General features: G+C 35.4%; 1 protein-coding gene across 1 annotated transcript in view; it reads right to left on the bottom strand.

The window, feature by feature from the left end:
- The window catches only part of LOC140159379 (polypeptide N-acetylgalactosaminyltransferase 13-like), a 54,539-nt gene that overhangs the window by 12,234 nt on the left and 27,652 nt on the right, over window positions 1-14,653 (bottom strand). The window contains exons 4-8 of the mRNA XM_072182833.1: window positions 8,037-8,292; window positions 7,271-7,390; window positions 4,797-4,914; window positions 2,151-2,251; window positions 264-489 (exon numbers count right to left, since the gene is read on the bottom strand). Of these exons, the coding sequence (XP_072038934.1) occupies window positions 264-489; window positions 2,151-2,251; window positions 4,797-4,914; window positions 7,271-7,390; window positions 8,037-8,292 (821 nt within the window). The remainder of the gene's footprint in view (window positions 1-263; window positions 490-2,150; window positions 2,252-4,796; window positions 4,915-7,270; window positions 7,391-8,036; window positions 8,293-14,653) is intronic.

Below are 14,653 nucleotides of genomic sequence, written 5' to 3'. Positions count from 1 at the left end.
CATCTAATAGTGCACAGTTCTTTATCCCCAATACATTCATACATTCATTGAATGACCTTTGATACTTTGGGTACAAAAACTCATAATCTGCAACTTGAGGTCAAATTTTGTACTATGATTGTTTAATTGAGGTTACTGGACTATGCCATGGGGATGAGGTCATTGTGGTCCATAGTGTATACCCCACCCACCGGAACAGACAGCTAACTCGAATAAGAATATTTAGGTTAATTCACGGGTTAATAAAAGCATCACAAACTTACCTCGCCGGAAGCCCTGAATTTTGTATCTGGAACTTGTAAGGAAGGGAAGACGTTCTCAAGGTACCATTTAAAGTTATGACATCCTAGTTTCTGTTTCAATAGTATTCGTTCTTCAATGTTACCAAATGGTTTCCCCAATAATTCAGGTCGCATTTTGTAAAAGATCTGTTTGTATTCGGGGTCTAACCAGACTTCAACCATTCGCTGAGTGTTGCGAAGGAATGTTCTAGAGAGTGAAATAAAAAAAAATGAAAAATGAAACAAATTGGCTAAATGTCTAGGATGAAATCAAACCTCGACCGGCGGTTGATCGCCGATTCCGTCCGGTTCCATCCGGTTCCGTCCGGTTTTTAATCACTTTTTATTGTTCCAAACAATGGAAACCGGACGGAACCGGCGGTCACCACCGGTCGAGTTTTGAATTCATCCCTTAATACTCTTCCGCAATCGTGAGGTACATAAGAACTATTTTATTGATTGCATCATATTTGTCGGCGGCAGCTTATCATGTTAAGGTGCCGCCATGACAATTTTGAGGGTTTCATTTTATTTTCTCCCGGAGTCTTTCCTCTTCCCCACCCCACTGGCTACGGCCTGCCTTGTTGTATTGGCTATTTATTTCAAATGAAGTGGACAAAAACCCGAAAAAAATATCCCGCTGCTGTCCTTATTACGGTAAACATCGGTAAGCCCACTATTCCAGAAAACAAATACTTGTAGTTGAATATTTTATACCGTATTTGTAATTTTTTACCAAATTATAAATGATGTCAAATTAATGCACTAAAATCGGTGTCAAACATTTCTTCTGATCTGCTAGAATCGACTCCACTCAATATCCTCAGCAATCGCAAGGTACACAATTATGCATACAGCATACATACCCCCTAAAAGCTACCAATATTTGATATAATTATGAATCAATGAAACAGATATACACTACTGAATAATATACAAATTCTGTTTTCATTAAAAAGCAAAAGTGCCCATTGGCCACGATTTATGTATATCTCTTCTAAGTATAGAATCTGATATCTACACGACGAGGGATTGAACGCATAATTATTTACTATTTCCCCGATTTCAAAATGCTCTTGTGAATTCAAGTGCTACTTGTGTGTAAATTACATCTTATGATCATGTTTAGCAACATTTAAAACACCAAAATACACACTATCGTCTTCCTAAACAATCCCAGCTGATGCGTAGCCAGATTTCCGATAACACATTTTCAAAAATAGTAACGGTTCAAAACTTATCGAGCATGTCGAACGACACATATTTGGAAAAGGTTTAAAATTAGACCGGGTTGAAAAGATACATGAGAAACGATCAGATGAAGAAGAATATAAAAAGAAGTTGAAGAAGAAGTCTATTCGCCGTAGAAGTGATGATGTAACAGGATTAACAACCATAGCAACAGGTTAAAACAATTTTTGAATATATCGCACTTTACTAGTAGGTTCACGCGGTACCTCTGCATTGAACCACATAATGTCAAACAACATGGATAAAGACCTGGATCGTAATTCTATAGAATACTCATATCATGCTGATCACTCGCACCTGTAAGATTAGTATCTTTGAAAAGAGCGGTATTGCATTCAATCTGTGATTGCAGACATACGCAGGTGATAGGTGCAACCTGTTTGTAGTACAGGACGATATATCCAAAAATTGTTTTAAAATATTGCTATGGCAGTTAATCCTATTACATCATCATTTCTACGGTGAATGACCTCCAAATATCAATATCAACCGTGAACCAACATGCATAGTTCCTGGGCGGCGTGGTCCTCAGGTAATATTGGTTTGCGGAGGGGTTATTAAATCTACTATTCCCATAGTAAAAGGGACATTAGTAGGTCTAACTTATATATGACTTACTTGACGTTGCCTTCCGGAAATTTGTACGGTTGTGTTTTTCGGAATACGTGTCCAACCTTTGAACATGGAAGTATTTCAAGCTGTCCGCCACACATCCACACCTATAAAGGTAAATAAAATGGAACATGCAACTTTTAATTCTCGCAATAGGTCTGCCCTTTCAATACGCCGTAGAAGTGACGTCATAATCGGATTAACTGCCATAGCAATAGATGAATACAATATTTGAATAAACCACCCTGCACGACGAGATTGCACTAAACACCTGTGTATGTCAGCAAACATAGATTGAATGCAATACCGCTCTTTTCAAAGATTCTTATCTTACAGGTGCGAGTGATCAGCCTTTCTTTGACATATGGTTCAATGCATCGGTACCGCGTGAACGTTGTAGTGCAGGGCGGTATAGTCAAAATTGTATTCATCTATTGCTATAGTAGTTAATTCGATTAACTACGTCACTTCTACGGCGTATAGTGGAGGAACTTTGGGTTATTTACGAATCTACCTATCTACTTACATAACATCTAAATTTCAAATATATAGCCAAATTCCCAACCACATTAAAATTGAGGTACATTTACAAGTTTGATATAAGCTGAGCACAATATTTAAAGTCAAAAATGGCAACTGAATTAAATAATTGTTTGTTTCAAGTATTTTCTATTTTCGTAACTATTATGTTGTTGATAGTGCAAACTATACTGCGCCAAGAAAGTATCCTTACACTTGGAAAAATAATCACAATTTCAAAACTGAACCATATTGGGGTAAATTTGTTTTTTTAATAGATGCACTATCTAATCCGGCACATTTTGACACCCCATTGAATCCAATGTGATTTCAAGAAGCAAAGTTACAAGCATTTGATTAGGCGAAGGTTCAGTTTTAAAAGTGACACACTGTCCTATTTAAAACTCCACGGACTAGACATTTGCTTTAAGAGTGGTAAATGTCTAATTTGTGTGTGCCTTTAATTTAAAACAAAAAGAACAAATGAAAACTGAAACAAAACAGCTGACAAAAGTTATGAAAAGTACAGAGAAGTAAAAACTGAAATTAATACTGCTTGAAGAAACTGTGTAGTCTCTTTGTTGCGCTTGTTGGATTCTTTTTGCGCCTTGTATAGGCCAATTTGTCACTTTTTAAAACTGGACTTTTGTCTATTCAATTGCTTGTAACTTTACTTCTGGATGTCACATTGAATTCAATGTGGTGTCATAATGTGCGGGATTAGAGAGTGCATCTATTACAAAAACAAATTTACCCCGATATGGTTCAGTCTTGAAATTGTGATTATTTTTGTAAGTGTAAGGATACTTTCTTGGCGCAGTATATTATTTTCCTTTTGTTTCAAGTATTTTCCACTTTCGTAACTGTTGCAGACAGTGTAAACTATTCTTTTCCTAAATCCCTTAGGATAGAAGGCAATTTATGTCAATTAATAGGAAAATCAGATCAACCTGATTTGTAAACCAAGCTCGACATGACCTTGAAACTGTTGTGATCCGAAGGAACAGACCAATCATTCGATAAATGTTTTGAATGAATTTGGAACACGTTTAATTTGTGACCTCTGCATGGTGATATTGGGACAACTTTGAGGCCTTTTAAAAGTGACGGTTCCAATACAACTAGACATGCAGATAACAGTTTCGAAGTGGCTTCTTCATATCTTTATACCTATATCTCTTAGATAAGTGGCCTATATTTGAACGTCAGGAGTCAGTGTTCTGATTTATCAAGACAATTGAATATATGAATACAAAACCCACCCAAGTCCATACTTTGGCCAAATTGAGTTAAGCATGGGAAATTGTTGCTATACATAGGCCTGTCCTATGTATGAAAGAACAATCCTCTGTGTCATTGAGCATGTGAAAAAAAGCATGTATCAAAGAACCACCCAATCCCATGATTTGAGTCTTGTAACATATTGATTAAAATCCAGTATGTATAAAAGAACAACCCAACCCAAGTCCACTTGTAACACATTCATTGCTGGAGAGTGGCTTTTTGAAAAAAAAAGGTTTATTCTAGAAAAGTCCATTATTTGAGTCTTGTAACACATTGATTGAAATCCAGTATGTATAAAAGTCCGCTTGTAACACATTCATTGCTGGAGAAGACTTTTGAAGAAAAAAATGGGTTTAATAAAGGAAAGTGTGTGGTTTATATTACATGGCAGAATGCTTATCAACATTATACATACCTGTGTGCTTTATTTTGTATTATCTTACTAGTGGTAATCTCATTCCATATGATTAAAAAACCCACCTAAGTCCAGAATTTAAAATGAACCCCACGAAGTCCCTAAAATGCTAATCGTCATACTTAATACAGTTTAACCCACTAATTTGCAAGTAAAACTTACCATATTGACCAGGTAAATATAACTGAAGGAATTAAAATGATACACAGGTTTTTCTCTCAAAATGGACTTGGGTGGGTTTTGTATTCATGTATTCAATTGTCAGGCATGTCAGGAAAGCACAACCATGTCATTGCGTGATACAATATAATATGTGAAATGTGATATGCTTCACCCATTCCACATAAGCCTGACATAACATGATTTAGTTGTACAATACGATACTACACTACGGGATTTAAATTTAATAACCAGCTTAGAATTATTTTTCTCACCTTAAATGATAATTCTAAGTTTTCTGCTCCCCATATATCGAATCCAGGATCGTATGTTCCCAGTTCATAGAAATAATCTTTATCAATTGAAAAGAGGCCGCCAGCCATTGCCGGAGTCCTAAAAACAAGTATATGATACAAATATGACGCCATCAAGTTAGGGTTAATTTGATATTTCAGCACCATCGCACGGAAACAACAAACATTCAAATATACACAATAACATGATAACAATATACAACATTTTAATTCATTATACGCTGGTGAAGTTACATAATAATCGGATTAACTACCATAGCAATAGGTGAAAACAATTTTTGAATATACCGTGCTGCAGTAATATGTTCACGCGGTACCTCTGCATTAAACCATATCATGCTGATCACTTGCACCTGTAAGATTAGTATCTTTGAAAAGACCTGTATTGTATTCAATCTATGATTGCAGACATGCACAGGTGATGACTGATGAGTGTAACCTGCTTGCAGTGCAGCGCGATAAGTTCAAAATTGTGTTCACCTATTGCTATGGTAACTAATCCGATTAATTACGTAACGTCGCCAGCGTATACGTTATAGTATTTCTGCGAGTACGCCAACGGTTATCACTATACCGGTGCAGCCGGTCACTGTGTGAGTGGTCGAGCTTTCGTCAGATGTATCTCTGACTTCATTAGGACTGAATGAAGTTAGAGACACATCTGACGAAATGTTCACCACTCACGCAGTGACCGGCTGCACTGGTACTGTGATAACCGATGGCGTACTCGCAGAAATACTATAACTTGTTGATATACACATTTTGCAAATATTAATTTTACTATTGAATCTTCGACTACTAAGGCGCACAACCCTGATATGTTTGTACTTTCATAGAATGACCTTTGACATGTTTGAATGGGTTGGGTATAAAAACTCATACTCAACAACGCGTTTAACAGTTCCGTGAAATTACTGTTAGGCTAATCATGTTAACGAGGATATTTTCATATAGGGTACCGTAAATATGATAGTTATAGTATTTTGATCTTAAAATTACAGGTCATTTAACTCAATCGAATTTAAGTAATGTTGAGAATGTATAGTGTTAAGCAATAGCTTTTAAGCTATTGCTTAATGTAAAAGCTATAGTGCTTAACACTTTTTATACACTCTCAACATTACTTAAATCTTGAAGAATCAAGGGTAAGATCGTTCTTGTTAATGCTAAACCAAATCCTAATCCTTATAGCTCTAATCGCAGAGGGAAAGCGATATTCAATACAATATTCGACTCGGTCAAATTCTGCTATTTCATCCAGCATTCTATTCTAAATCATACGTTTTTCAGTCAGAGGAAAGCGCTTCGTATTTATTGTGTCAGTCCCACGCGGAAAAAAAAATACTCCAACTCCAACTGCCTATATTGATAATTTTGTTCACACAGGCTCTTTTGTGTGTGTGTTTCAGAAAGTACAGTTTCCTAATACTAAAGTATAGTTCCAAGTATTTGAACATGAGTAAGGCAGAAGTGCCTCTTAGCCACTGGGATGTTTATTCATCTCTCCATGTTCCAGGTTTTGTTTTGTTAAATCTCCACATAATTTACTATAAGACGAATACAGGTCAAAAAATAGCAAAGCTTCAAATCGTAAAGAATTGGCGGCGTAAATTCATCGAAAATATTTTTTGATATTATGTCTCTTATTTCAATACTTTTATTGCGACTTTACTGATTTGACGGGGTTCTTCCTTCTTTTCTGAATTTTATTCATTTAAACTTAAAACACTTTCCCATAATTATGATTGAAATGAAAAATTCACATTCCCTCTCAAGACCCCAACAATTTCGGATACCCCTCAATCCACTTGGCGTAAACATTGATAATATAGAACGGTCCTTCAGCAGATGATACCAACTTAAAAGCTCCAAGCGAACGTGGATGTTAAGGGGCCTCGACCATTGTCCAAAATAGGGAACAGAATTAACCTGGTATTATTGATCTCTTTGTAACTGAACACTCGGACTACGGTAAAGTGTAGAGATAATAACAGTAATATAATCCCCTCAATGTACATTATGTACAAAAAATACAGGTTAATCCATCCACTGTGCTATCATAAACATGATAAAGGACGCAATATGAACGATAAATTGGGATGGAATGTGACTTTTAGTGGTTTTATTTTTCAAAAGTTGAAAAATGTTTAACTCAATGTTTATCAACAAAGGCAAGGGACTGGTATATCGATATGCTTGAGTGAACTCCATGCAACCACTACACTGTTCAATAGTCTTATTGTGATGTGGCGGGAGTTTTAAAAACATGAGCCCTGAACAAAATATGATGCGGGCGCATACTGCCAGGCAAAACACCATGGAAATTGTGATAATGTGTGCGCATACTGCCAGGCATTAAGTAATTTCAAATACACCATTGAGGAATGCAGAAGTTTGAACTTAATCAAAAAATATCTGCAATCTCAAATCCTTACCGCATTGGTTTTGAGTCGTCGCCTGCGCGTCTTTCACGTTCTGCAGCAGGAAGACCTTGCCAACGAAACTGTAAATCCCACGTGAAGGATCCCACGATGTCTCTTGCTGCACCATCATAACTGTACAAAGTCCAAAACAGAATATGGAAATTATCACCAATGATGACTTTAATTATAATGATATATATAGGTCTAGTTAGCTAGTGCTATATAGCTGAGCTCGTTTTATTAACTGTCAAAAATATGTAGATAATATATGATGGGTATTTCATAATTGGCCCTTAATCATGCTACTATCAAATATCGCATTTTCTTAAACCTGACTCCCAACAATATTAGTTAGTATGCCGTTTCTTGGCACTTCATATCAGCCTTCTTACTCTGTTTTGTGTTGTCATTACCAACATACTAATTGAGATATACAAGCAAATTTGGAGTCAATTTCTGATAAAATGTTTTCCGAGTGACATTACAGCACAATCTATTTATGACACGAAAGAGTCCAATTTGTCTAAATGTGCATGCGACTTCAGTAACTGATGCGGAGGAGGGGATCACATGCGAAATACATGATGAGTTAATGATATTTACTATACAAGTATACAGAATGTAAGGCTGTGTAAGGCAGTGTAAGGGGGTGCTCGCTTCAGGCCTTTGGGCCTTTTGAGCATCTCCTCATTCAAATTTTGAGTCTTTTATATATATTTTGTATGTTGATTTGAATGAAAATAAAAATGATGAATGTAAAATCTACGCTAAAACTTACGAAAAAGAATCCGCATCGATTCCATCAATCGTTGGACATACAACGTTCCTCCGATCGTCCCAGATACGTTGCAATAACGGCTCTAGCCACCCAACATTACATTCTACGTGTGAATCGAGGAACGTTAACACTTGGCCTCGGGCCTGGTCGGCCCCTCGTATACGAGCTCGTATTAAACCCTCTCTCCTTTGTAATCGGATGATTCGTACTTTGGGTAAACGTGACATGTATCTGTCTAAACCGTCTTTGAGGTATTCTGTAGAGTATTAAATGGACAAAGTAGAATATTAGTTGCACATAAATGACAAGCTATACGTATAAAAACACGAATGACATGACCTTTTAAAAACATTATATATATAAGGCAAGGGTTTTGAAATAGCTTTAAATTTACAGTAAACAATTATAAGTGATTCTGGTAGCAATATTAAATGAATGAGTGGAGCAAAGGAAATTGGGCTGAAGTGGGATTCGAACCGGCACCATCTGACTCTCAACATCTGGTTCAAATCCTATATTCCTATAAGATGGCTCAAATGACAAAGTTACTACTTTAGTGAAAAAAGTGATATCCAGAGCGCAATACTTTCACTTTGAGGCTAAATTTTATGAATACATACAATTCTCTTACTCTGAGATTTCAAATACTTTGCTTGTAATAGGTTCTAAAAGCAAAGTCTAATAGTAAAAAACGAATAAACGGAACTATTTGAAACATACATTAAGGTTTTTCTCTTTTGATGTTAAATTTGTCCTTTAACTTCATTTCACAGAAGCCTGTGATAGCACATCACGTATATTTGCCCATTAATCTCCTTCAGATTTCAAGTGCGTTTTGCTTCTGATACTGGTAAATCAATACAGCAATTGACATTATGTGAGACATAAGATAATGTCATCCACAGTATGTTATATAAATATCTCAAAAAACAGTAACCAACCCCTTTTGAATAATGGCCATTATTCAAAAACGGACTATTGTATTACAAATCTGTAAAATTTTGCATTTTGACACCTCATTTGATACGATAGCCCAGGAAACAATAAAACACCAGTCAATTTAATGTAGTGAGGTCCAGATTTGAAAGTTGCACTTACAACAATTCAAAAACACACAGATATCATTACACAGATTTCCTTCCATTATACTGAATACAAATTAATAAAATTTACTGCAACTTTCAAATCTTGGGTTACATTGATTTAAATGTACGCTGTGACGTCAATATTTACAATTGCTACAAATGAGGTGTCAAAATGCGCAGAAATAAATTCTGCTTCCAGCGCATTTTACAGATTTGTAATACAATCTCCCATTTTTTAATAATGGTCATTATTTAAGGGGGGTTAGTTACTTTTTTTGAGATGTTTAGAACTAATACTATACGTGTTCTTTGAAAATGCAAGACTGCGATGATTATATGCTTTCCAAGTAAACATCTCAAAAAAAGTAACTAACCCCCCTTAAATAATGACCATTATTCAAAAATGGGTGATTGTATTACAAATGTGTAAAATGCGTTGGAAGCAGAATTTATTTCTGCACATTTTGTGCAACTTTCAAATCTGGACCTCACTACATTAAATTGACTGGTGTTTTATTGTTATCTGGGCTACACTGCAAAAACAAGTGTTTATATTTAAACACCATATTGTGTTTATTAGAGCAACACTTAATAAACACATAATTCATGTTAATTCTATGTTAATGGTCTAACACTAATGTTCATAAATTAACACTTGGTGTTATATTACAAACACTAATGTTTGTAATATAACACCAAGCGTTAATTTATGAACATTAGTGTTAGACCATTAACATGAATTATGTGTTTATTAAATGTTGCTCTAATAAACACAATATGGTGTTTAAATATAAACACTTGTTTTTGCAGTGTATCGTATCAAATGAGGTGTCAAAATGCGCAGAAATAAGCTCTGCTTCCAACGCATTTTACAGATTTGTAATACAATAGCCCCATAAAAAATTCAATATTTTTGAATAATGACCATTATTTAAGGGGGGGTAGTTACTTTTTTGAGATGTTTATTTGTCTCTTATGTAAAATATCAATGTCCTCGAATAAAATTGCTACAGAATAGACTGACAAGGCATTCAGCGTAATCCGGAATGCATTATATTTACATAAAGCTCTGAAATAGCAAGAGATTTCAAGTTAAAGATTTCAGTAAACGATCTTCTCTATAGATGATGTGACTTCTGACGTCAATGCCTGACAGTATGCGCACGCATCATCACAATTTCCCTTTATTTTTTGCCTGGCAGTATGCGCGCGCATCATATTTTGTTCAGGGCTCGTGTTTTTAAAACTCCCGCCACATCACAATAAGACTATTAAACAGTGTAGTGGTTGCATGGGGTTCATTCAAGCATAAAGATGATACCAGTCCCTTGCCTTTGTTGATAAACATTGAGGTCACCTCATCTATAATAATCCGTTTTAATTATACAGACGGGGCATAGCTTTAAAACGTAAACTCTCAATACAAGCTATCATTTACGGTGATAATATTTGCCTCTTTCAATAAATTTTGTAATTCTTACTTTTACAAAAACAATATAGTTAGATATATTTGGCTGGTGTGGGACACATTACATATCCTTAAGTACAGAAGTCTATCATAAAATACATTTCAAATACCCCTTGCTTGCAATACGTTGTAAAAGCAAATATCTACTAGAAAAATCAAACAAAAACTTCAACCCACGTACGCAACTAAAGTCTGCACAAAAAGTAACTCAGCTGTTATAAATACGCCTATAGATTCAGAACTAATAATCGTTTTCACAATATTTCAACATAAAAGAAGGATGATTTATTTATGCGCATTTTGATACCCCATCTGTACAATTTTGTTCAATATTGACAATACAGCAGTGTTTTGAAAGAAAAATACCCCAATTTAAAAGTTGCAGTTATTTGTATTGATTTGAAGTAAGCGCGAAGATAATGGCGGGCTTTACGTGTTCCAGTGCTGGCATTATAACCATTGATCGCTGTAAACAGCAACTTTTAAATTCGTGTATTTTTCTGTAAAAGCACTACTGTGTTGTTAATTTTGAACGACATTTGACGAATGGGGTATCAAAATACGTGTAAATAAATCATCCTTCTCTCTATGTTGAAATATTGTGAAAACAATTATTAGTTCTGAATCTATAGGCGTATTTATAACAGCTGAGTTACTTTTTATGCAGACTTTTATTTAAAACGTACATTACGTTTTTTTTGTAGTTGCATACGTTGTTGCAATTTCCGCAAATACGTAACTCTCTATCAAATTTCGAGTGCTCTTTGCTTCTAATACCTCGTAAATCAATACAAATATAGCAACGGAATATGAAACCATAGTATATAGAACTAATACGTGTTCTCTGAAAATGTATTATATATATAATGACACTGCGATGAGGATAGAGTAGTTGAACGGCTAGAGCCATGGTTAAAGTAATACATTGCCTCTACAAGTTAATGTAAAATGTTCTTTAGATGAAGTTAGATAACATTGACCACTAGGAGCCTCCTGGCGATGTGTTATGTTCATTTAAACACACTGTCAAAGAATTGAGAGTGAGACAATTAAACCGAGACAAGGATACGAGTTGGGAACGGATATTATCAATACACCTGAGGATGGGTTCTCCAGGGGATATTATAATACTATTCAAAATTTCAATGGATTAATGATAACAGGGAATCATAAAATGAATGGCAAATATACTCGTATTACCAGGTCCAATAAAGTAGTTGAAGCAGAATTCAATTCCCTTTCAATATTTTCTTTCACATTTTCACATAACGGCTGCAATTTCATGAATTAAAAGAAAACGTAATATTCTTAAATAAAAGTTTAATGTACTCGAATCACCCTCAAAGGCAAGTGAACGCCATGCAACCACTCCCGCCTTATTGTAGACTATGCCATAGTCGAATTTTATTAAAAATATGTTATTTATTATTAGTCATGATGAACCCATTTCGTTGAACTCAAAATTATACTGATGTTTATTAAAATTAAAGTATTCAATAGTAAAATGGTCATAAAGAGTTAAAAATATCAGATGATTAGTGACAATAAAAGTAATTGAATGAATGCAACATTATCTTGCATAATTATAATGGCTCACTTTAATACTGAACAATTCTGATTTTGGAATCTACCAGTTTATTGATAGCGAACCCCGAAAATTCGACTATGGACTTTGAATTGTAAGACTTTGCTCTCTAAAAACACACTGTCAAGCATACTTGTTTATCAGTCCATTAACCACAAGTACGCGCTAGATGTTTGATGAGAGATTAACTTTCGCGTCAACACAAAAGTTCCGCAAATACCACAGACAGTTGTGTACGGTGTAGTTAATGGTAATGGCGCGGGCCCAGAAGATTTAAACCATAGTGAGATATGGGCGACCAATCACAAGGCAGATCCATTTAAAGATGCATTACATCATGGCCAATTTTCTCTCCATAGAGTCCCGTGTTAAAAATCTTAACCGCAAGGCAAAGTCAGTAGTCTACTTACTTGGGAAGCTAACAAAGAGAGGGAGTAGGGTGACTGAAAAGATCAGATGTGAAAATCTATCAATTGTGCACACATTAATTAAATCAGAGTTTTAAGCTTAAATACAATATCCAGAGTATGCCCAATGGGCAAGTGGACTACGGGGTAGTCTAGCCTTATTGTGATGTGGCGGGAGTTTTAAAACAAACTGCCCTGAAATAGGTCATGCTCGTAGGAAGATGTACAAGTCCTTTAATACAACTGATCAATATAATTGCGCTATTCCATTTAAAATCCACACTACCCTGGAAGCTTTTGGAAATATCTTTCACTGGGGAAGTATGAATTTCAAATGGAATGAACACATTTGGCAGCTCCATTTGAAACTCACCCTTCCTCAGTGGAAGATTCAGGTTGAATCTTTCTCAGAGGGTGTATGAAATTCAAATGGAGCTACCTAATGTGTTCATTCCATTTGAAATTCAAACTCCCCCTGTGGAAGATATTTCCAATATCTTCCACAGGGGCAGTGTGGATTTTAAGTGGGATACTGATGAGTTCATTTACCTTGTCTCTTACGGGAACATTAGCTTAATTAACTTATTAGTAGCTAGGTAAAGTTAATCAACGAAGCCATGATTGTATGCCAAAGGCTAATAAGTCAAAATGGTCTCGTTCTAATAACGTGGTTCAGTGACCTCTATTTAACAGTCATAGCTTATTGGTTGACCCCAACACGGATAAAGGAACTGCGTCCTGACAGATGAACATGTTTGCAATTCTTGTGACCGTACGGGCAGACGACATAATCGAAATATGCACTTCGAGTATTCTTATTAAACTTGGGTTAATAAACGAATTTCATTAACGGTTTTAATAAGTTGAGAGCAAATTAAATGTGATAATAATCGTGCTAGCATAGGACATTGTATGGATATTATTAAAACAATAGGATATTGTTTGTTTTCCTCCCGGGTTTTCCTTAAACTTTTAGCGGAAATTTTTTGCGGGAAAATCCGGACACTCGATTGGACAGTGCAGAAAGTGTATTTCTGCGCAGATATTTCCGCAAAATGCGTAGCTCTTCTTCAGATTTCAAGTTTTGCTCTGCTTATAAATCAATATAAGTGTAGCAACGGACATAAGAAAATGTCATCCGCACCAATACGCGTTCTTTGAAAATGTAAGACACGACGAGAATAGACTTTCCAAGTATCTTTCTGTTTATCTTATGTAAGCTGTTATTATCGGTAGTTGAACCGCTAGAACCATGGTTAAAGAAATACACGGGCTCTACAAGTCAATATAAAACGGATTTAAGATTAAGAAATATGGCATTGAACACAGGGAGCCTGCTGGCGATGTGTTATGTTCATTTAAACACACTGTCAAAGAATTGAGAGTGAGGCAATTAAACCGAGACAAGGATACGAGTTGGGAACGGATATTATCAATACACCTGAGGATGGGTTCTCTAGGGGATATTATAATACGAGTTGGGAACGGAGACTATACACCTGAAATTTTTTCTCCATGGGATATTCTAAAGAAAGCATCAAGCAATACAATAGACTATTGAAAATTTGAATGAATGAATGAATGAATGAATGAATGAATAACGGTACCATTATGAGATCATTAGGAAACGAATTTGGAGAAAATCTTCTGTTAATGAAATACTATGCTGAGCCACCAGCCTGGGTGGTTCACGCTCCAGTAATTTCAGATGATTGAGTTCAGTAATACATCAAAGAATGTCTTCCAATTCATGAAAACAAATAGATAATCAGCTTATCGGAGGGAAGGTCTTCCTGCTCAGCAAGTGTTTGTAATTATCATCAGGTTTTCTCCTAATTCATTTTCTAATGTGAAACTGGCAAATTTACTTGTAGTGAATTTTCAACAAAAAAGAGCAGAATTGAATGCAAAGTTAAAGTAGAATTTAACTGATTTGTGATATTTCTTTCACATTTCCACATAACGGCTATAATTAAAAGAAATATAACACTAAGAGGACTAAACCTTTAATGTATTAGTATCAGGCCACATGATTCTTTACTACAATATAGACTGACAAGGCGTTCAGTCCA

The sequence above is a fragment of the Amphiura filiformis genome, chromosome 8 (assembly GCF_039555335.1).
Source record: "Amphiura filiformis chromosome 8, Afil_fr2py, whole genome shotgun sequence".
Taxonomy (NCBI): Eukaryota; Metazoa; Echinodermata; class Ophiuroidea; order Amphilepidida; family Amphiuridae; genus Amphiura; species Amphiura filiformis.
This window is presented reverse-complemented; position numbering and strand designations above follow the sequence as displayed.